Below are 23,845 nucleotides of genomic sequence, written 5' to 3'. Positions count from 1 at the left end.
GGATTATGGATTACAGTGTGGTGCATTTATGAAGTGAATCACTTGCAAACCCAAGCAGTTAACGAGCAAATTCTTGAGAGCCGTCAGAAAAAGCATTGCTTTCTCCCCTAATCTAGTCATATCCAATGACCCTAATCACGTTACGCTTTACCTCTAACCAAATACAACCCTCCACTTCTGACTGAGGAGCTTCCCAGTGACACACGCCCCCTCCGACACATACTCAGTACCGACTGCCTCTTTTCGCACTGTAGGAACGTTGTAGCCTAGAGGTTAAGGTCTTGGACTAGTAATCAGAAGGTCACTGGTTTAAGCCCCACCACTGCCAGGTTGCTGCTGTTGGGCCCTTGAGCAAGGCCCTTAACCCTCAATTGCTTAGACTCTATACTGTCACAGTACTGTAAGTCGCTTTGGGTAAAGGCGTCTGCTAAATGTCTAAAATACAAATGTTTTCACCTGCACGAGGTGAGTTCATATGCGGATCAGCCAACCGTTGCGGGATAATCACAGCGGGATATTCCGCTAGCACACCAGCACCGAGATTCTGAACTCCTCGGTTCGAAACTCGCCGTTGCCACCGGTCGGCTGGGCGCCATCTAGCGGGCATGATTGGCTGTGCCTGCAGCAGACACGTCTCTGCTACGGCGGATGACCGGACTATGTGGGTGGGGTCTTCAAACGCTGTGTAAGGACCCTGAGCGGAAGACAAATTGAGTACTCAAAATTAGTAGAAAATGCACAATAAAATAGAAATCCTAATAAATAAATCAATCAATCAGTAATAATGGAGCTAAAGCGGTGCCTGCTAGTTAAAAAAACAGACTTTAATTCATAATCCGCCCTCCTTTACTTATGTCCAAGGGTTTGTAGATGCCAAAAGCTCCTCAGCAGGTGCTCGTTACCTAAGTTATGAATTTACTATAGTTGAAGTTCCATCTGTTTAAATTATAATTAAGAAGAATTGTGCCATCTGTTTAAATAACTGAAGCATTGATTTTGATTGGCTTACACATCACCAGATTTTATTGTGTTGTATAATTATGCATCATTTATCATTATGGACGTTTATTATAATCAATAGCAATTCATTATAGCATTTTCGACAGATATCAGAAATTTCCTTTGCGAATGCTGCCGAAGGGTTTTCATACTTGCATTCTTGATTATAAATGTCATTAATTTCAATGTAAAAAATAAGGTTTGGATGCCTGATGTTTGGTGTTTGCTTTGAAGAACGTCCACTGCAGACTTATATGGTGGCAGGGAAGTATGTTGTCTGCAGATAAAGAATATGGGTAGGCTTGAAGCAGTCTGAATTTCAAAGTTTCTAAGAACAAAATGATAGAAGATGAGATATGAGTCCAGATATGATCATAAAGAGTGTGAAAATGCCCTATAGGAGCATCTTACAGCAGAGAAGAATATCGTCCACTGTTTTTGACCTGAGCTTGCTTTCAGGTCATTAAAAAAGAGGCCACATTGACATTTAAAAGGAGATATAAATTAGAACATAGTTTGTCATTTCTGTTATTTAAGTGGTTATCTTTACATCAGGAGCTGATATATTGTTTTTGCTGATTTTCCTGAACTGTAATCTGATAGGACGGCTCGGTGGGTAGCACTGTCGCCTCACAGCAAGAAGATCCTGGGTTTGATTCTTTTACATTTAGCAGACACCTTTTTCCCAAAGTGCTGTTCCACTATACAGTCTGAGCAATTGAGGGCTAAGCGCCTTGCTCAAGAGCCCAACAGCAGCAACCTAGCAATGGTAGGGCTTGTACCAGCAACTTTCTGATTTCTAGTCCAGTACCTTAACCACTAGGCTACGGCTTGATTCTTAGGTGGAGCGGTCCGGGTCCTTTCTGTTTGGATTTCGCATATCCTTTTAATGGCTGTGTGGGTTTTCCTCCAGGAGCTCCGGTTTCCTCCCACAGTCCAAAGACATGCAAGTGAGGTGAATTGGAGATACAAAATTGTCCATGACTGTGTTGATGAAACTTTAAAACGTTTACCTTATGTCATTTTGTATCGGTATCTTCCTCCCTTCTAATAGTTCAGTTCACAATTTAAGAAATGCGCTGGACCGATCAGACATAACATTAAAACCTCCTTTTTGTTTCTACACTCACTGTCTATTTTATCAGCTCCACTTACCGTAAGCACTTTGTAGTTCTACAATTACTGACATCTGTTTCTCTACATGCTTTGTTAGCCCCCTTTCATGCTGTTCTTCAATGGTCAGGACCACCGCAGAGCAGGTATTATTTAGGTGGTGGATCATTCTCAGCACTGCAGTGACACTGACATGGTGGTGGTGTGTTAGTGTGTGTTGTGCTGGTATGAGTGGATCAGACACAGCAGCGCTGCTGGAGTTTTTAAATATCGTGTCCACTCACTGTCCATGCTGTTAGACCTAGTTGGTCCACCTTGTCACTCATCTATTGCTGCTGTTTTAGTTGGTCATTTTCTAGACCTTCATCAGTGGTCAAAGGACGCTGCCCATGGGGCGCTGTTGGCTGGATACTTTTGGTAGGTGGACTATTCTCAGTCCAGCAGTAACAGTGAGGTGTTTAAAAACTCCAGCAGCGCTGCTGTGTCTGATCCACTCATACCAGCACCATGTCAGTGTCACAGCAGTGCTGAGAATGATCCACCACCTAAATAATACCTGCTCTGTAGTGGTCCTGTGGGTGTCCTGACCATTCATTGAAGAACAGGGTGAAAGCAGGCTAAAAAAGCATGCAGAGAAATAGATGGACTACAGACAGTAATTGTAGAACTACAAAGTGCTTCTTTATAGTAAATGGACAGTGAGTGTAGAAATAAGGAGGTGCTTTTAATGTTATGGCTGATCAGTGTATGTCCTCATTTGCATTGCATAATTAGGCGAGTTTGTCTACCTTTTCAGGTGGTTGCAAGGTTGTTCGGACAGTGTTTGCTGTGAAGCTGTCAACGGCCACACCACAGAAAGAGAAAAAAATAGTGCAATCCACTGTAATCTGTGTGTGAAACAACATTTAATTACCAGATTGATTGATTATTGTTCTTTAAAGGAGACTTTTAATGTTTTTTTGCAGATCAATTCCTTGCTTTGTCATCGCGCTGCCCTCACTACTTTGTATGAAACTAAATTTATTTATTTTGATCTATCTATTTTTACTTGTTGTTTGACTATTCTTTACTGTCATCGTACATGTATTTTCTTATGAATTATTTAAAGAGCTTTGCATTGTAACCTTTTCATTTGTATTTGTGTCCGGCTCACACGTTGATTTACGTCTGCTGTACATGAGGCATTAATTCCATCTTTCTAAATCGTATCATGCTATGACAGATTTCACTATTTTATTGCTATTAAACACTTAAACAATGTAAGCCAGCTGAGTGTGGACCACAGGGTTATTATAATTCATTAAAATGTGCTACAATTCTGATCAAAACATGCATTTTAAAGCTTTAAGGAGGTTTGTTGTGTGGTATTATAACTTTTAACCTTTATGTCGCAGAATGATAGTGCTCATTTCTCATTACAGTGTTTGTGCTTTAGGTTTTTCTGCAGTCCTGGATGCACAGCAATTCCAGCCCTGAGGTGTGAAAGCTGATACATACTTACATAATTTATGAAAGATGGGAGTCAGTTTGGCTGGCACGGTGGCTCGGTGGGTAGCGCTGTCGCCTCACAGCAAGAAGGTCCTGTGTTCGATCCCCAGGCCGGGCGGTCCGGGTCCTTTCTGTGTGGAGTTTGCATGTTCTCCCCGTGTCTGCGTGGGTTTCCTCCAGGAGCTCCGGTTTCCTCCCACAGTCCAAAAACATGCAGTGAGGTTAATTGGAGACACTGAATTGCACTATAGGTGAATGGGTGTGTTTATGCGTGTGTGTGTGTCTACCCTGCGATGGACTGGCGCCCCATCCAGGGTGTTACTGTGTGCCTTGCGCCCATTGAAAAGCTGGGATAGGCTCCAGCACCACATTTGACTATTTTTGCATTTTTCCCCAATTTTCCTCCCAATGTAGTCATATCCAATTACCTGCTTGCATTACTTTTCCTCTCTACTGATGTTGACCTCCACTCTGACTGAGGAGAGTCGTGACTAACACACGCCCCCATCCGACACGTGTGCAGTAGCCGACTGCATCTTCTCACCTGCAGGAGGTGAGTTCATATGTAGATCAGCTTTGCACACCAAGAGTCACACCCTGATCCCATTATCCCCCGTCTCTGTGCAGGCACCATCAATCAGCCAGCAAAGGTCGTTTTTGCATCGGTTATGAGGAATACCATTGTGTTTGACATTAAACTTGTGAACTTGTGTAACGAGTAACTACCGTTTCTGTCATGAATGTAACCAAAGTGTAAAACATGATGTTAAAGCCCTATAAATAAGTACTTATCTAGAACACACCAATTAACACTCAATGCCTTATTTAAAAACAAAATTACAATGAGACTAAGCTCAAATGTAATCACATTTACACATTATCCTTCAAATATAAAGGGATCAGGACTGTTAAACTGTTACAAAAGTGCTGTTCACCGGTAAAATACCCTAGCAAACCAGAGCTGGGATTTCTAATACATCGTATCGAATTTCAGCTCTGCCATCCGGCTGGGCTGGGCGGCTATATGAACAATGATTGGCTGTTGTTCATCCAGGGAAGGGAGCCGGATAAGTGATGCTAATACGACCTCTGCTGACAGAGTAGAGGAATAATGCTGATCAGGGTGTGTCTCTCCCTGCACAAGGCTGATCCGCATATGAACTCACATGCAGTCTGCATTTTGCACTGCATAGTACCCTGTGATATGGTACATTTTGAAATCCATGATCCCACACTTATTGCTCGTTTCATTTGCCAAATGATCAGCAAATTTGGTTGCCCTCCTTGGCCAGCGCCCAGGCATACCATAGCAAGCTGTAAGGGTGGAGCAGAAAATAGTAAAGACTACTAATTGGTCAAATGCAATCAACACTGACCATATTTTAAACCCAACTGCAGCACAGTGTGGGAAAAAGTTTCTACAGTAAATTAAATACCACAATAACCACTGCTGAGCAAACTGCAGATCATCCTGTTGTTGCTTCTGCTATTGTTTAGTCACTGTGGTTTTTTGCTCTGTGTCTTGTTGAGAATGGCGTCAAAGCCTCACCTTCAGTGAACTTCACCTACTTTCATAGGTACCCTTGTGGAATTAGAAACGGACAGTAGCACATTAGGTTAGGTATAGACCGTTCTGGATTTGGATGGGTACTGTATTGTGCTGTAGTGTACCATGCAATGAGAAGGGCAATGTAACTTTCTCAGCTAGTCAGTTCCTAAAATGTTGGTGCTGCTAGAGTTTGCTTGGTCAAATGTACAGTCAAGCCGGAAAGTCTGCACACCCCTTACACCTTCTCCACATTTTATTACGTTACAGACTCATTCTATAATAGATTGAGTTCTTTTTTGCCTTAATTATCTACACACTATCGCCAATCATTGCGAATAATTATAATTAGGGGTTACATATCTGTACACACCCTTAGCCTAATACTTGGTTGATGCACCTTTGTCAGCAATTACAGCTTCGATGCATCTTGGGAAAGAAGCCACGAGCCTGGCACACTTGTTTCTGGACATTTTTTCTCATTCCTCTTGGCATATCCGTGCAAGGTTAGATGGGGAGCATCGGTACACGGCCATTTTCAGCTCCTTCCACAGATGTTCGATTGGATTCAGGTCCGGGCTCTGGCTGGGCCACTCAAGGACATTCAGACTTTCTCCGAAGCCACTTCTTTGTTCTCTTGGCTGTGTGCTTTGGGTCATTGTCATGTTGGAAGGTAAACCTTTGCCCCAGTCTGAGGTCCAGAGCGCTCTGGAGCAGGTTTTCTTCAAGGATGTCGGTGTACTTAGCTGCATTCATCTTTCCCTCTATCAGGACTAGTCGCCCCGGTCCCGCTACTGAAAAACATCCCCACATCATGATGCTGCCACCGCCATGCTTCACTGTAGGAATGGCATTATCCAGGTGATAAGCAGTGCCTGGTTTCCTCCAGACGTGACGCTTGGTATTCAGGCCAAAAGTTACATTTCTCTAGGTGCCTTTTGGCAAACTCCAAGCGGGCTTTTTCATGTGCCTTTTACTAAGAAGTGGCTTCGGTCTGGCCACTCTCCATTCTTCATTTAAGCTAGGATTTAAGTCTTAGTCAAAGTGCTTCCAACCTTGTGGCAACAGTTTGGGGAAGAACCTTCCCTGTTTTAGCAGAACTATACAACTGGTCACAAAATAAGGTTTAATAAAGTAACTGGATGCAAGATGTGATTTACATACTGGACAGGGCACCAGTTAACCCCACGGCCACACTAACTCATACACATGTAACAGTTCACCTACTAGCAGTGTGTTAAGAGGTGGAACCAGAGTAACCCGAGATAATCTGAAGGAAGGACATCATTTTAATTCAGGAGGAATAGGACCACAGCTGGACTTGTTTCCATCATGGGTCAAAATGTGGAACAGGTGGACACTTATAAGTACTTGGGTGTCTGGCTTGACAACAGACTGGATTGGAGGGCTAACACGGAGGCTGTGTACAGGAAGAGGATGAGCAGACTCTACTTTCTGAGAAAGCTCAGGTCCTTTACTGTCTGCAACAAAATGTTGACCATCTTTTACCGGTCTGTTGTTGCGGGGGGGCTGTGTTCTTTGCAGCTGTGTGTTGGGGAAGCAGCCTCAGAGCAGGGGATATAAAGAAACTCAACAAACTGATCAGGAAGGCTGGCTCAGTCTTGGGCTGCTCACTTGACAGTTTCGAGTTGGTGGTTGGAAGGAGGTCACTGAATAAACTCACAACCATATTTGACAACCCATCTCACCCCCTTCATGACCTGTTAGTCAGACAGCGGAGCACTTTCAGCAACAGACTCATCCAACTCTGCTGTAACAAGGAACGGTACAGGATCGTTTATACCAGCAGCGATCACGCTGTATAATTGTTCACTAGCTCGGGACATTACTGAACACTAAACTACTATCAGGACAGACTCATGGAGCATGTTCTAGCACTGTTTATAAAGACTATACTACATATCTGTTATTATTTAACATAACAGCTTAGTATATCGCATATTACATATCTCATCTAAAATATTTAATGCTAGGATACTTCTTAAGTTTTTTATGACATACTAAATTTTTTTATTCTATTTATTCAATTACATAGTGTGTACAACATTACTTGTGTACTTTAATTCTTTGTGCTTTAATGTACCTGGAGCTGCTGTAATAACTGACTTTCCCTATGGGATTAATAAAGCCACCCATCCATCCATCCATCCAATTTAATGTCAACTTCAACATAACTGGTAGATCAAACCCAGGTTCCTGTGGGAGTGTTGTAGGGGCAGTTGTAGCCTAGCGGGTTAAGGTACTGGACTGTAGTAAGCAGAAGGTTGGTGGTTCAAACCCCACCGCTGCCAGGTTGCCACTGTTGGACCCTTGAGCAAGGCCCTTAACTGTCAATAGCTTGTGTATACTGTTAGTGGCTTTGGATATGAGCGTCTGCTGGAAATGTAAATGAGTGTCATACAAATTAAACTAAAATGAATAAGCAACACTTTCAAATACTATTTTATGAATACAAATACTAGATGAAAAAAGAAAACGTGAAAAAATATTGTTATTAAATGTTGGTTGTTAAAAACTGTGTATAAAATTTTTTCGCACCCATTTTCTGCAAAGTCCCGCCTCCTGCGATAGTTTGGTTTATTTTCAGAACCATTTCACCGATTGGTCAGTTATATAACAAGCTGGCAAAATGTAAGATCGGATAGCCAATCATTTTAAGGAAGAGGCGGGGTCTCCTCGAATACCGGTAGGGAAAACGCAATACTGTACTCTGATTTATATAAAGTCACGTGACACGACGCCTCATTAGCGCGTCGACAGAGGGAGACGTAGCACGGCGCCTTTACCGTGTCTGAATGAACTCGGGATTGGCGATGCCTGGATTTGTTTTTCCAGCTATTTTCAGTGCTTAATCTGTGAATGGCGCCTAAACAGGACCCTAAACCTAAATTTCAAGAAGGTAAGGCAGCATCTGTGGCGCATGCTGAACATAGAACAGTGCATGGTTCTCTGCTGGGCTCCTGTGGAGCACAATGGCGCTCACATCAGTGCTTAGCCAATATCTGTCCACTAAATCAATACATTAAGCATGAACTTCATATTATATGAGTTGGCACTGCTTTCTACTATTTATAAGCTATTATTTTTTCTAACTATGTGTGAAAAAAAGAAAGCCAAAAGGTTTAACACCTCAGGTGATACAGTGCTAGCTAGTGTGAGTAGGCTTTCAGTGTGTGTCCCAAATAGCGTGCAAAGGCACTAGATAGTGTGTCGAACTAGTGCACTACCAATGGTATTTTCACACACTGCGTACTTCGAAGAGTGCTATTTGGAACGCAGCCCGTTCAAGTGTTTACAACCTTATGTGTCTAGGTAACTGAGCTAAATGTATTGTTTACATTTTTCTATTAATTATATATTTCACCAAAATATAACGAACACTACTGCAGAGTACGTGTTGTAATATATCTTTTTTTTTTAATAAAAAAAATACAGTTTCACTCGAACTGTTAATAGCACTCGATAATGGCGGCAACGCTGTATGGAACACTGTGACAAACACTAAATAGCATATTTGTCACACTGTGTATACATGGGTCAAAATATAATGCATAGTAATGTTTATTTTATGCTTACTTTAATTTTACAATAAATTTTGTATACACGTGGCAGCAGTATAGTAAAATATACTATAATATATCAATTAACCCAGCTAGCAACGTGTGTGTGTTTAGCATGGGTCAGTCATTGATATGTATTTCAGATGCAACCATCAAATAATAATAGTGTAATTCAATACATGGTAAAATAACCAATTTGTCAACTAGTAACATACAAGTGAAATATCTTCATTGGTTTGTGTGGGTCCTAGGGATGTAGGTTCAAACCTTGACTCTGGGAACTGTGTGTGAGTTTGGTATGTTCTTTTCAGCATTTCCTTTCACCTTCTATAAACGTACAGATTGTGAATTGGCTACTCTTTGTTGATTCTAGCTACAAGTAAGTGAAAACGGGAATGAGTGAGTGGATGTGTGATCGATTCCCTGTGTTGGATTGGATCGAATCCGGTCCAGACTGTAGAGTTTAGGCTGATTCAACCTTCATCAGGATCAAGTGGAAGTTGAAAATGAATTAATCAATCTGGGATCTCGAATACATCGTATCGAATCTCAGCTCTGCCCGCCGGCTAGGCTGAGAGGCCACATGAACAACGATTGGCCTGTCGTTCAGATAGGGGTGGGATTAAGCCGGATAGGGTCTCTCTGATGCAGTCATAACTGATGCAATTACGACCTCCGCTGGCTGATTGATGGCGCCTGTACAGTGACGGGAAAAGAGTGCCGTCCGTACACAGTGCTGATCCGCGTTGCACTCGTCAAAGTGTAGGTGATAAGATGCATAAGGCATGCTGCCCACGTGTCGGAGGGGGCCTGGGTTAGCTTCGTTCTCTTCAATCAGAGCAGGGATCGGCATTGGTGGAGAGGAAGCATGACGCAATCGGGCAATTGGACGCACTAAAAAGGGAGATAAAATGCATAAAAAAATAATAATAATCAACAGTAAACACTCTTCTATTGCTATTTCAATTTGTTAGGTTCAGTATTCCACTAAATTGTTTTTGGCCCATTGTGCTTTAAAGTAAAGCTCCAGTTCCAGTATGTGAGTGGATTTGCATTCAGAAACACTTGATGCTGTAAATGCAGTCAACAGAGCTTTTATCTTGTTACTACTCTGTCTACGTGGTAGTCTAAAGGAGACCCAGATATCTTTTTTTTTTTTTTTATATATATACACGACTGTCAATTTTCATTGCTCTGACAGCTTACAAGATCGACTAAATCATCATTTAATCCTGAAGGGATAGCCTAGCTGTCTATTACGCTAGCCCATCACTGCTGAGATTCGGGTTTGAATGAGCTGGCCGGGCACCTATGCAGACATACGTCATGACCACCTCCTTGTTTCTACACTCACTGTCCATATTACCAGCTCCAATTACCATATAGAATCACTTTCTACAATTACTGACTGTAGTCCATCTGTTTCTCTACATACTTTTTTAGCCTGCCTTTACCCTGTTCTTCAATGGTCAGGACCCCCCACAGGACCACTACACAACAGGTATTATTTGGGTGTTGGATCATTCTCAGCACTGACATGGTGGTGGTGTGTTAGTGTGTGTTGTGCTGGTATGAGTGGATCAGACACATCAGCGCTGATGGAGTTTTTAAACACCTCACTGTCACTGCTGGACTGAGAATAGTCCATCAACCAAAAACATCCAGCCAACAGCGCCCCATGGGCAGTGTCCTGTGACCACTCATGAAGGTCTAGAAGATGACCAACTCAAACAGCAGCAATAGATGAGCGATCGTCTCTGACTTTACATCTACAAGGTGGACCAACTAGGTAGGAGTGTCTAATAGAGTGGACAGTGAGTGGACACGGTTTTTAACAGCTCCAGCAGTGCTGCTGTGTCTGATCCACTCGTACCAGCACAACACACACTGACACACCACCACCATGTCATTGTTACTGCAGTGCTGAGAATGATCCACCACCTAAATAATACCTACTCTGTAGTGGTCTACAGTTAGTAATTGTAGAACTACAAAGTGCTTCTATATGGTAAGTGGAGCTGATAAAATGGACAGTGAGTGTATGAACCAGGATGTGGTTTTAATGTTATGGCTGATCGGTGTAATCTGCTATGTCTAAGGTATGGTCAAAGCCCTGTGATGAATTAACACCCTGTCGAGGGTATTCATGCCTTGCGTTCAGCGTTTCTTAGTGGACCCTGACCAGGATAAAGCCGTTAATAAAAATAATTTGGATTGGCATAACTTTGCCTTTAATGGATTAAAGAGAGCATGTAAAGAATGTAATTAAAAGCAAGGTCACAACTAACGCAAATGAAGTTGGCATGCTTTTTGTTTCAGATGTTGGTACATTTGTGGTACATTTTGTTTTGTAGGTGAACGAGTGCTGTGTTTTCATGGGCCACTGCTATACGAAGCTAAGGTATTTAATGTAAATATAGTTGTGTTGTTACAAAAGAGAATTATGATAAAGCCTGTAGCCTACATTTAAATGTTTTGAGTAAAACTATTCAAAGGGTCTTATATTGCTGTACATGTCGTTCTATTTCTATTCTTCTTTTTATTACAATTACTGGTCATGAATAGAAAGTCTTTACAAGTGTTATGATGGCATTAAACTAATCTTGTGTCTTTCCTTGCAGTGTGTGAAAATCAATATTAAGGATAAACAAGTGAAATACTTTATTCATTATAGTGGATGGAATAAAAAGTAAGTTCACATTCATCAACCTTAACTGTTGTTTCAAGAGTAGTGTACCTTCAGCATATGAATTTAAAAGTATTTTGTTTTTGTTTTTTTAGTTGGGACGAATGGGTTCCTGAAAGTCGTGTTCTTAAATATGTGGACAGTAATCTGCAGAAACAGAAAGAGCTTCAAAAGGCAAACCAGTAAGTTCACACTGTTTCTGTTAAATCAGTAAAGCATTATGCTCCTGTTTTACTATTTGTGGCTATTTTGCTTTTGCAGATCAATAGGCTTTGACATTCACAAAATAGGAACCAACACTACATGGGATGTCCAACATGCTTACCGTTATGTGTCCACCTATTTTGGCCTGTATGGAAAAAATCAATATATGTAACACACACACACACAAATATATAAATAAATTAGGGCTGTCGAAGTTAACGCGATAATAACGCATTAACGCAATCTCAATTTAACGCGATTAAGATAAATAGTGCCATTAACGCAAATTCTAGTTCATGTTGAGACTTGACTGGTAAAACAAACGTTTTAATGTCGGACATGTCACCGTTTTTCATTTGCGGTTTGTTAACATAATGTAAAAGAGCGTCGTAGCATCTGCACTTGCATAATAAAGAAATAAATACACGCTATATTCACAAGTTGTCGGGAGCAGAACACTTTATTAACTTATTCTGTTACGGTAAAGAATACCGGACAGCTGAGTCAAGCACGTTGTCCATGAACTATGGAAGCCCCAAAGGGTCAAAACACACTCACTTCGTGTAGAAACGTCCATCAAACCATTGGATAGTATTACTGCCTAGTATGTGAGTGAATAAAACTCCCTTACAGTTTTCTCTTGTCCCAGCAGTTTTTAACATCAGTACATTTAGCATAAAATGTGTTCACCATTTTAATTGTAACATTTCACTTAAAAATCCTTGTTTTCTATAACATTTACACAGATTTTTTTTAATGCGATTAATCGCGATTAACTATATGAAATTCTGAGATTAATCGCGATTAAAACTTTTAATCGTTTGACAGCCCTAAAATAAATAAATGTGTTTGAATATATAGATGTTTGATATATCAAACATCGCACTTAAATTCATAGCCAGTCCGAATATTTTAGTTTTATCTCAAGCACACCTGATTAGGGATGTAACGATACTCACTCACTCCTTCACGATATGATTTTTTTTATTTTTTTAAACTGAAGACAAGTTTTCTTACTTTATACTTCTACCTTATACTATTACTTTACTGAAATACTGTATTTGTATTGATCTTTTATTTATCTAAATAATGAATGCCCTTTTATTTCTGAGGTAGGTACAAACTATGCAAAACAATTTTGAATTAAGCCCAATTTAATTGAAAACCCTCGAATCTGGTAACCAGCCGTATCGCACCACTGACGTCAACCAGGCAAGGTGTATAGCGCCAGTGCCCTCTGCTGTTTAAAGTGCATATTGATTCATTTTACATCGATTTGAATCGTGGAATTTTGGAATCAGTTATTAACTGACTTGTGGTGCATCGTTACATCCCTACACCTGATACAACTAACAAAGCCCTTGAGAGCACCTGATTTGGGAATGAGGGCTTCCATTCAGGTGGTGGAATAATTCTGTGACCGCAGTAGTCATTAAAGGTGGCATTTGTGGATTTGTTCATTATTGAGCATTCATCAAGAGTTCTTGTTTGATTTTTGTGCAGGTTTCTTCTAATTCATACATGTCTATTTATGTTTATGGATGTGTTTATTTTTATCGATACATTTGTGTCTATAGAAATGCAAAACCTGCTGTGTAATTATTGCTGTTTGTCATATTTGAAAAGATAACTTCTTGTGCATTTTGCAGAGACCACTATGTTGAGGGAAGGATGAGGGGAGTCGCACCAAACAAGAAGATAGCTGCTGTGCAGCAAAAAAATGTTGATGTGTGAGTTGTCTATGCTTTCTTTTATCATTGTGAAAAGTTCCATGTCCTTAACAGACACGGTTGTTCAGCTAAATTTAGACTTGGGTCATAATGTTAATCAAAGTAAAAACATTTTCTTCATCTTCTTTTAGGAAGACAAAGAAGAACAAACAAAAGAGTAAGTATTTAACTTTATATGCAGCATTTGATTTTCTGTGAAAGTAATACTGGTAATGCTGGACTAATATTAATAATAATAATAATACAGGGTCCAGGCTTTGCAATAATGACAATAATGTGTATTAAATTATGTTCTGTTTTTTAGTACCAGGAGCTGGAGAGGGAACCAGCACAGGGGAAGTGCCTCACCCGCCACGCAAAAAGAGGGCACGTGTTGATCCAACTGTAGAAAGTGTATGTTAAGTCACATTTGTGCCTTGTTCCTTGGGCTACTTAACTATATGTTTATTAATCTTTTGCACTTGCAAGCAATGTATAGGGAAAAAATGTCATAAGAGTTTAATTCAATGTAATTAGTACATTTAAAAATTCTTCTCTAGTTCAAATTAATAAGTCGCATCTAAGGCCCTACCTAATTTACAGCCGTGAAAATCGTGTCCTGGACCGTCCGCTAAGCCTTTTTCCACGTAATATGCAATTTGCTCTAAAATTCTAACTTTAAGGTTTGCCATAGCATTCAGGTGCCCCACACTTACTGGTTAATTTTCACTATGAGGTGGTCCTAGCAATCTTACAGCAATTCCGTTAACAATCGCTTAGTTAAAATGTCAATAAAAAATATCTAATGTAGCTAAAAACATTACTCGGGTAACCGAGTTTGCAATACTCCCAGCCAATTGTGTGGACACAGAGGGGTGTGTCAAAACACAGATGAGAATTATCGTATTTGAGACGAAGCCTCGCATTGTTGCTGGATGTGTTAGGTTTACATTCAGTTGTTAAGATAGGCTGTGTTGTGTATTGTAGCTTTCATTTAATTTATGAGTGTTGTTTAATGAAAAATCTGTGAAATCTGAGATTTTTGAAAAATCGAGTTCCATAAAATAAATTTTCCCGTAAATTTAGTACGGTGGTGTCCGAACTTTTCTTGTTAGGGGCTGCATTAAAAAAAAAAAAAAAAAAAAAAAAAAAAAAAAAAAAAATGCAATGATGGGCCACAGACTCTCTGCAATAAAATATATATAAAAAATAGGCCTACTTGGTTACTGTGAATGTGCAGCAATGGGGGGCAGTGCAGTGGGGGGTTTGAGTTCATGTCCCCGTAGTTATGCCCCTGCCCCGTCCTTAAAGCAACTGTTTACTGAAAAAATTACACATACACACTTCCCTCTGAAATCTGTGAAAAGGTGTGAAGCGTTTTAGATGGTCATATGTGATATCGACACCCAGTGTTCAAACTAGGAATAATTTTTTTGTAGACCTAAAACCTGTGGGCCATTTTTCATTTAATTTCTAAAATACCTCACGGGCTGTTTCAGAAAGGGTAACGGGCCACAAATGGCCCACGGGCCGGAGTTCGGACTCCACTGATTTAGTACAACCGTAGTCATATCTGTTCTGGTAAGCCTAAGACATGACTGCTAATTTTGCACTTGGCTTTTCTGTAGGAGGAGACCTTTATCAATCGTGTAGAAGTTAAGGTGAAAATTCCTGAAGAGCTGAAACCATGGTTGGTTGATGACTGGGACCTGATCACCAGACAGAAGCAGGTAATATTTAAGCTTAAAAGTAGCAGTCATCCCTACACTTCGGGTCATACCTTTAGATCCTTTATCTGTACCAAAGTTTCAGCTTTTGTCAGGAAGCGGGCTGGTCATTAAGTGTTCTGGCTTCCATAACTTTGGAACTCGCTACTGCAAAACCTACACTACATGACAACATTTGAGTCTGCCAAACTGCAGCTGAAAACCTACCTTTCACACAGACCTATCCTCTAAATTCTGCTCTGGTTATCTACTTTACCTACTAACCTTCAATACCCCAAAAAACGATGGGAACAATGTATATACACAAGATGCCACATAGGACACACCAAACTGACCCATACCTACCTGCTAAAAGGAGATCAGGCCCCCACTTGCCCCCTTTGTAAATCAAGAACTTAATAAACATATCCTCTACTCATGCCAAAAAACGTACACCATCAGAACACAATTCTAAAATACGAACAGCTACATGGAAATTTTGGAATCACTTCCAATTAAAAACATTATATAAGTTAGACCCTCATAGTCACACAAACACTCTTAACCACCATATGCACATCAAAGAAATGGAACCGCCACCTTGACGTTTAAATAGTCGTGATAATAGCCATTGCAGCTGACATGGCGTTAAGAATTAAACAAACAAATCTACTTGCCTACATACACCAACTAGGCATAACATTATGACCACTGACGGGTGATTTGAGCGAGTTTGACAAGCGCCAAATTGTGATGGCTAGACGACTGGGTCAGAGCATCTCCAAAACTGCAGCTCTTGTGGGGTGTTCCCGGTCTGCAGTGGTCAGTATCTATCAAAAGTGGTCCAATAAAGAAGCCGTGGTAAACCCGTGACGGGGTCATGGGCGGCCAAGGCTCATTGAGGCCCGTGTGGTCCAATCCAACAGACGAGCTGCTGTAGCTCAAATTGCTGAAAAAGTTAATGCTGGTTCTGATAGAAAGGTATCAGAATACACAGGGCATCACAGTTTGTTGCGTATGGGGCAGCATAAGGGGGACCAACACCATATTAGGAAGGTGGTCATAATGATATGCCTAATCGGTGTACACACAACCAGACCCTTTACAACTCTGATCAGTATAAAAAGGTAGATGTAAATTAAATGAAGAGAAGCATTAATGTATTGAAGCATTCTGTAGTTTGAACCATTAATGAGCACACTTGGAGTAGTCGACTGCGAGTATACACTCTCGGCCTTTCCCAAACCGCTCCCTCCTCACTAACACTCCACTACAGAGTCATACTCCATATGAAGTCACACTCTGTGCTGTGAAGGGAGCTTCCGATTAAGCGGAGGGTCTAAATTCAGGAATCAACTTTGGGACGCCCTCCTTGCTTTCAAGCGGAAGAAGGAAGCTGCCGTCACCATGGCTACAGATAGACGCTTTTCTCGCCTTGCTGTCATGTCTTGCGCTCCGTTATCATTCCAGCATCTCCAAGCAGAAATACGATCTCAGGAGTAGGGCTGTCGCGGTGAAAGAATTTCCCCTTGCGATATTCAACCTGTCTCAATATCGCAGTATGCGGTGATATCGCCTTTTTTTATTTTTATTTTTTTTAAATTACTTAATCTGGATTTTAGAGCTATATAAACAAGCTTTATTGTTAATCTATGATTCGGTATATTATTGCTTTATAATGACAAAGATGAGACAGCTTTAAGACCAATGAAATGCGTGTTTATTGTTAAATACAGAACAGAGCAGGGATGCGTGTCTTTTGTCTTTTAAAAAAAGGTTTAAATTTAGCTTCTAGCCTAGGCTAGATATACACTGTGAAACGGAAAAAAAAAAGAGTTTAGGCTAAATATTTTAAACGCACATCTAATCAAAATATGGTAAAAAAAAAAAAAAAAAGAATAAAGTCTGTAAGAGTTTAAACCTGCGTTATCATGCGCGCTAGAAGAACCAACATGTTCACCTGATGTGGTATCAGAGAGGATCCGAGTGGGGTAGAGATGTTCCCGGCGTTACCGATGTTACACTAATACACACGTGTACTGATCCTGCATGCGACTTTACAGAGCAGAGCAAATCTAGCCTGGTTATTGCACCACTATTAATTATCTATTTAGTAGATATAATTAACATAACAATATATACTACATTTTAAGTTATTATTCGTTTCAATACATTTTTATTCAACGAAAAAATACATTTAAATCATTCCAGCAAGCCAGCAAGAGAATATTTGCAGGCTGCAATGCCATATTAACCATCATTAAGTGTTTTAGTACACCAAGGCTGTTTGAATATAGTCTAAATTACAAGTATTTTATTGAGTGTGAACTCAATTTGATCATTAATAAACTTGCCTATAATTCCTGTTGCCATTGTTTACATTTTAAAACACAAACTCTGACACTCAGCAGCAACGCATGCGAACAGGTTGCGGGAAAATGACGCTCCTAGCTCATTTTCATTATGAATTTATTTTACATTTATTATGCCCGATTGTAAGCGTATAAAACAAAGAAGAAAGAAAGAAAAAACGTGAATATCGCGGTGATGCGGTTGCTTGGCATGCCCTGCGGTTGGCTGGTCTATACCGCGATATTTCAAAATTGCGGTTAGCGCGACAGCCCTACTCAGGAGACTCAAGCACCTGCTACTTTATTACTAGTACAAATGTATAGTTATGTTTTCATTCTCCAAAAATGTTTTTTAAATATGATAATAATGTTAGTGATAGTATTGTTGGGGTACAATAATTTTGCCATTTATGAAGTTTAAGTTCACCAATTACACATTCCATTACTTTCTTTAAAAGACTGAAGAAGACACCGAACACCTTATGAGGAAACCTAATATCATATTTTACTGAAAATGATGTCGGACCCTACATTTGTAAGGTGTTTCCTCCATTCTCCTTTCCTAGCTGCACTTCCGTGGAGTGTGGTGGTTGAGTGTGCTCTTATGTTCACTTGCTGTTGGAGGGTTGTATAGTGCACTCCCCCTCCGTCCTAATTACTTTGGGACAGCCCTTAATGTGGCGAGCACTCCACGTGAACGCGCAAACGGAGGCGGAGTCGAGAGGCGGAGTGAGTAGGGAGCGGATTGAGATTGGGGGATAGTCTGCTTCCAATTTTTGGCCGTGAGTGTGTGTGCAGTTTGTACCAGATAGTATATTCATCTACAGCCAGCAACACTTGTCTGCCTGCAACCACAATCACGACACGTACACGGGTTTACTTCGTTTCTGACCTCCAGCTGGGATTTGAACGTTGATTACATTTGTGGTGTATAAGCACTAAATGAATGTTCCACAACTCCCCTAAATCATGTGAAATGCCTTTAGGCTAGCATAAAAATCATGTCTGATTATATGTTGTTCTGACGTACTTGGTATTTGAGTAATCATGCTTGACTCTAGTATGAGGCAGATGATAGCAATTCTAAAATGTAATTCTAAGAATGTAAAGGTGGTTAAGAGCAGTGCTGAAGAAATCATCCTTAAAAGTTGCAAGAAATCATGGCGGTTAAGGTACTGGACTAGTAATTGAAAGGTCACTGGTTCTAGCCCCACCACTGCCAGGTTGGCAACCTGTTGAGCCCTACAGCAAGGCTCTCAATTGCTTAGACAATGTACTGTCACAGTACTGTAAGTCGCTTTGGATAAAAGCATCTGCTAAATCAAGTCAAATTGTGATCTTGTTGAAGCTGTATATGTGTGCACCACTTACAACCATAATAATACTAATAATTATTATTGTTATTTCTCCTTCAGCTTTTCCATCTGCCTGCAAAAAAGAATGTTGATTCTATCCTGGAGGATTATGCAAATTACAAGAAATCAAGAGGAACCTGTGATAACAAGTATGTACATTGCGGAATGAAAAATGCTCGAGGCTGGTAAATCTTAGTCGTCATTCATAAGGATCTGAACTGGACTTGCTTTTGATCTTAATATGGGGTTGAAGAACTGGTGCAATTACGACCTCTGCTGGCTGTCGAGGAATAATGCTGATCAGGGTGTGTCTCTCCGTGCACGAGGCTGATCCGCATACGAACTCACCTCGTGCGGGTGAAAAGATGCAGTCGGAGGGGGCGCGTGTCAGTTTCGAAGCTCCTCAGTCGGCAGTGGAGGGGTAGCGTAACGCAATCGGGGTAATTGGATACGACTAGATTGGGGGAGAAAATTGAAGGGGAAAAAATGCAGTTGAAGAATAAACCAGTGTAGTTCGAAAGCAGTGTTTTATTCCCTAATGTAAAACCTGTCAGCTTGATAAGAGGGCTTGGTTTTCTTACATGTTTTTAAGATGCTAAAATTTAAATATCGTCACGCTGTGTATCCGCACGCTTGCCCTATTTATAAACATGATCAGTGATGACCGATTATGATCTAATTCTTTCTTTAATCTTTTCTTTTACGCCATGAACACACACACAGTCATGGATTGTTGCCAGGCAACATACTACTTTAATTGGTTAGGTCTACACCTTATCACAGGTCAATTACTTTGTACCATGTAGGTTTATTTGTACTTTTATATACACTGATCAGCCATAAAATTATAACCACCTCCTTGTTTCTACACTCACTGTCCATTTTATCAGCTCCACTTACCATATAGAAGCACTCTGTAGTTCTACAATTACTGACTGTAGTCCATCTGTTTCTCTACATACTTTTTTAACCTGCTTTCACCCTGTTCTTCAAGGGAATACGCTGTAAATGAAGTGGTCGCTGGCATCCGCGAGTACTTCAATGTCATGTTGGGCACTCAGCTCCTTTACAAGTTTGAAAGGCCACAGTATGCTGACATCCTTTCAAACCATGCAGACACCTCCATTTCTCAGATCTATGGAGCTCCACATCTGCTGAGGCTTTTCGGTACGTTTCTGTTGCTCAAACGAATCTCCATCTGAATAACAATGTACGCTTGATGTAATTGTCCAGCGCACAACAGTGGACCAGCTTATTCCAAAATCTTTTTTATGTATTGCCATTGCTTTATCCTGGTCAGTGTCGCAGTGGGTTCGGTTTTCTCTGGAATCACAGGGCGCTAAGCAATAACACACAAACTAGACAAAAATAGTAAGACGTTTCTCTTCAGGGGAGAAAAAGCCTGGCTTATCCACATTTTGACCAGTAGAGGGCAACAAAAATGGATTCTTACTGTCCTTGCAATGTAAAATAACAAATTTTATTGTCCCTATAACTTATATAACATACACTATATTGGCAAAAGTATTCACTCACTCATCCAAATCACTGAATTCAGGTGTTCCAATCACTTCCATGGCCACAGGTGTATAAAACCAAGACTGCCTCTACAAACATTAGTGAAAGAATGGGTCGCTCTCAGGAGCTCAGTGAATTCCAGCGTGGTACCCTGATAGGATGCCACCTGTGCAACAAGTCCAGTCGTGAAATTTCCTCGCTACTGAATATTCCACAGTCGACTGTCAGTGGCATTATAACAAAGTGGAAGCGATTGGGAACGACAGCGACTCAGCCATGATAGTGGTAGCCACGTAAAATGACAGTGCGTAGAGAGCTTAATGGAATGGGTTTCCATGGCAGAGCAGCTGCATCCAAGCCTTACATCACCAAGCGCAATGCAAAGCATCGGATGCAGTGGTGTAAAGCACGCCGCCCATGGACTCTAGAGCAGCGGAGACGTGTTCTCTGGAGTGACGAATCACGCTTCTCCGTCTGGCAATCCCATGGACGAGTCTGGGTTTGGCGGTTGCCAGGAGAACGGTTCTTGTCTGACTGCATTGTGCCGAGTGTAAAGTCTGGTGGAGGGGGGATTATGGTGTGGGGTCGTTTTTCAGGAGTTGGGCTCGAATCCTTAGTTCCAGCGAAAGGAACTCTTAACGCTTCAGCATACCGAGAGATTTTGGACAATTTCATGCTCCCAACTTTGTGGAAACAGTTTGGGGATGGTCCCTTCCTGTTCCAACACGACTGCGCACCAGTGCACAAAGCAAGGTCCATAAAGACACGGATGAGCCAGTTTGGTGTGGAAAAACTTGACTGGCCTGCGCCTCAACCCGATAGAACACCTTTGGGATGAATTAGAGCGGAGACTGACAGCCAGGCCCGACCTCACAAATGCATTTCTGGAAGAATGGTCAAAAATTCCCATAAACACACTCCTAAACCTTGTGGAAAGGGTGGGCCAACATCATATTAAACCCTATGGATTAAAAGTGGGACGTCACTCAAGTTCATATGCGTGTGAAGGCAGACGAGCGAATACTTTTGGCAATATAGTGTATAAGGACAGAAATAATAAAAATAAGGCAAAACCTGTGTGTGTGTGTGTCCAAACATTGGACTAAAAGTGCATTTTCTCATAGATTATTAGTAAATAAGAATAACTAGCAGAAGCCGTCCTAACTCATGTTCATTTCTTATGAATGTTTGACAGTGAGAATTGGGGCCATGCTGGCTTACACACCTCTGGATGAGAAAAGCCTGGCTCTGCTTCTCAGCTACCTGCAAGATTTTTTAAAGTAAGTAATCCGTCCACCCATTCCCCATCCAGCGGTTAATTAAAAATGATTGCAAGTTATCAATCTGCTTCATTCGTGAATCTGTCTAATGCAGGTATTTGGTAAAGAATTCATCTTGTCTGTTCAACACCTGCGATTATGAAGTTGCACCACCGGAGTACCACCGCAAGGCTGTGTGAACACAAAGCCAGTGAAGATCTGTGCTGCTTTTTATTCATCGTGGAATGTTTTTACATGTTCCTTTTAAAACCCGAGGAAGGTTATAGGACAGTTCAGTTGACTGGAAGGTGAATTAAGACTGTATATAAGAGCCTGTTGTACTGAACTGGTACTTTATGTTTTTTTGGAAAGATGCTCAGTCCACACATTGTTTGAATATATTTAGGATCAAATCACATTGGTAAAAAGTAGCTTGAGTAAAAGGGAATCAAGCTTAATACTGCATTTTTTTTGTTGTGACTTTTATGTATGTTTGTTAATAAAGTGTCCTGCAATATGGCTTAGTGACCATTGTTTTATGTAGGTTATATGGATCAAATGAAACTGTTTTGTAAAAAGGTGTTAAAACATTTAAGGGTCATTTCTGGCTCTTTTAATTAAACTGAGTTATAGCAAAATGCTTTACTAGGTATTAACAACTTTTAAAAAATTAAAAAACTATTAAAAAATTGGCACTTTGGTAGCACCAATGCTCTAGCCTACCATGCCCAAAATTTAAGCTGTACTATCGACCAGCCAGGCACCCACACAGGACAGGACTGATTTGGGGAAAAGATGAAAGAAAGGCCTGCTGGCTGGACAAGATGTCTGGACAGGGAATTGTAAAAATCATGTACAGAGAGAGACAGAAAGGGCCAGCTGCAGCCCAATGGTTAAGGTACTGGACCAGTGATCAGAGGGTCACTGGTTCAAGCCCCACCACTGCCAGGTTGCTGCTGTTGGGTCCTTGAGCAAGGCCCTTAATCCTCAATTGCTCAGACTATATACTGTAACTGTAATGTAAGTCGCTTTGGATAAAAGGTGCCTGCTAAATGCTGAAAATGTAAATGTACAGTAGTATACTGTTTTCTGTAAGTCTCTATATCTAGCAGATGAAAAGAAGCGGTCAGCGTCTGCTTGTGATTCTGCACTCTAGGTCAGGGTTGGAGTCTGCAGCAGACTGTGTAGACAATGAGTGTGTTCGAAAACCTAGAGACCTTGCTCTTAATGCCTACATATGCAGCTGCCTCAGCAGAGAGGATTCTAATAAGTCATGGACTTAAAAGTCAGGTTATTCGAACGCACTACTGAGACAGCGATAACATCGGGTTTTGCTTACTAAGCTAACGCGATTAGTATCAAGCCATTCAAACAAATTGTATGAGGTGGCACAACGTGCTAGTATGTCAAATAACATCTTCCACCAAGTACCGAAAACGGTTAAATTGTCCCAGACCTGCCGCTCGGGTGGCGCAGCGGTAAAAAGACACGCTACAACCAGAGCTGGATTCTGAGTACATCGTATCGAATCCAGCTCTGCCTTACCGGTTCGAGGCTGAGTGGCTGTATGAGCAACGATTGGCCGGTTGCTCAGTTGGGGGACGGGACAAAGAACCAGATGTGGGTCTCTCGCCGTCGGAACGCGATTACGACCTCTGCCGGCTGATTGGAGGCGCCTGCACAGAGATGAGGAAGAGTGCCCTTAGGGTGTGTCTCTCCGCATGCAACGCTGGGTGGTGCCACAGTCATCAATGTGTGGGTGGCAAAAATGCATCCGGCTGCTGCCCATGTTTCGGAGGGGATATGGGTTAGCTTCGATCTCCTCGGTCAGGGCAGGAAGCACAATGCAAATCAAACGATTGGATGCGCTAAAGGGGGAGAAAAGGGGGAAAAAAAAAAAAAAAAAAAAAAAATAGTTCTGACAAGCCTGAACTTGCAAATAGATACAGTTGTACACCTTTATACAAATTAATCATCAATGATAATTTATTTACATTTGAAAGTATATCTATTCGTTGCCCTGCATTGTCTGCTATTTTTGTTTGTTTGTTTTTGTGAGAAAAGTTGTGCCGCATTGAATGCTGGGATTGCCTTCGCCGCTAAGGCAGCATCAGATGCTCACTCGTTCTATAGTCAAAATACCGTTGAAATTTTAAGATATCTTACTAGATATTAAGACGTCCAGGATTTCGACCAGCCTACTTCTCGGGAGCGCGCATAGGTATGCTGTCTATGTAGAGAGCTCACTAGGTTTTCGAACACACCCAGTGTTTGCTTGTGTGTTGGAGGGGCCCTACGAGTCTGCACTCTACATCGATAACGTTGATGTA

General features: G+C 41.1%; 1 protein-coding gene across 2 annotated transcripts; it reads left to right on the top strand.

Annotated features, from left to right (window-relative positions):
* Nucleotides 1-7,930: 7,930 nt before the first annotated feature.
* Nucleotides 7,931-22,015, top strand: morf4l1 (mortality factor 4 like 1). 2 transcript variants are annotated; one of them, XM_063004664.1, is made up of 12 exons: nt 7,931-8,066; nt 11,082-11,128; nt 11,349-11,416; nt 11,509-11,595; nt 13,267-13,347; nt 13,479-13,504; nt 13,652-13,740; nt 14,955-15,056; nt 18,799-18,887; nt 19,733-19,905; nt 21,452-21,536; nt 21,631-22,015. In XM_063004664.1, the coding sequence occupies exons 1-12, from the start codon at nt 8,027-8,029 to the stop codon at nt 21,713-21,715; spliced, it is 972 nt and encodes a 323-aa protein (XP_062860734.1). In that variant the 5' UTR covers nt 7,931-8,026; the 3' UTR covers nt 21,716-22,015. The 2 variants fall into 2 exon arrangements, with proteins under 2 accessions (XP_062860734.1, XP_062860735.1); XM_063004665.1 differs by lacking the exon at nt 7,931-8,066 and adding an exon at nt 8,464-8,479.
* The last annotated feature ends 1,830 nt before the right edge of the window (nt 22,016-23,845 follow it).

This window comes from Trichomycterus rosablanca, chromosome 11, assembly GCF_030014385.1.
Source record: "Trichomycterus rosablanca isolate fTriRos1 chromosome 11, fTriRos1.hap1, whole genome shotgun sequence".
Taxonomy (NCBI): Eukaryota; Metazoa; Chordata; class Actinopteri; order Siluriformes; family Trichomycteridae; genus Trichomycterus; species Trichomycterus rosablanca.
This window is presented reverse-complemented; position numbering and strand designations above follow the sequence as displayed.

Excerpts from the sequence above, each read along its gene's own strand:
- morf4l1 (XM_063004664.1), top strand. The coding sequence starts at position 8,027 with ATGGCGCCTAAACAGGACCCTAAACCTAAATTTCAAGAAG. Across the intron at positions 11,417-11,508 it reads TATAGTGGATGGAATAAAAA|TTGGGACGAATGGGTTCCTG; the intron begins GTAAGTTCACAT and ends TTGTTTTTTTAG. Across the intron at positions 13,741-14,954 it reads TTGATCCAACTGTAGAAAGT|GAGGAGACCTTTATCAATCG; the intron begins GTATGTTAAGTC and ends GCTTTTCTGTAG.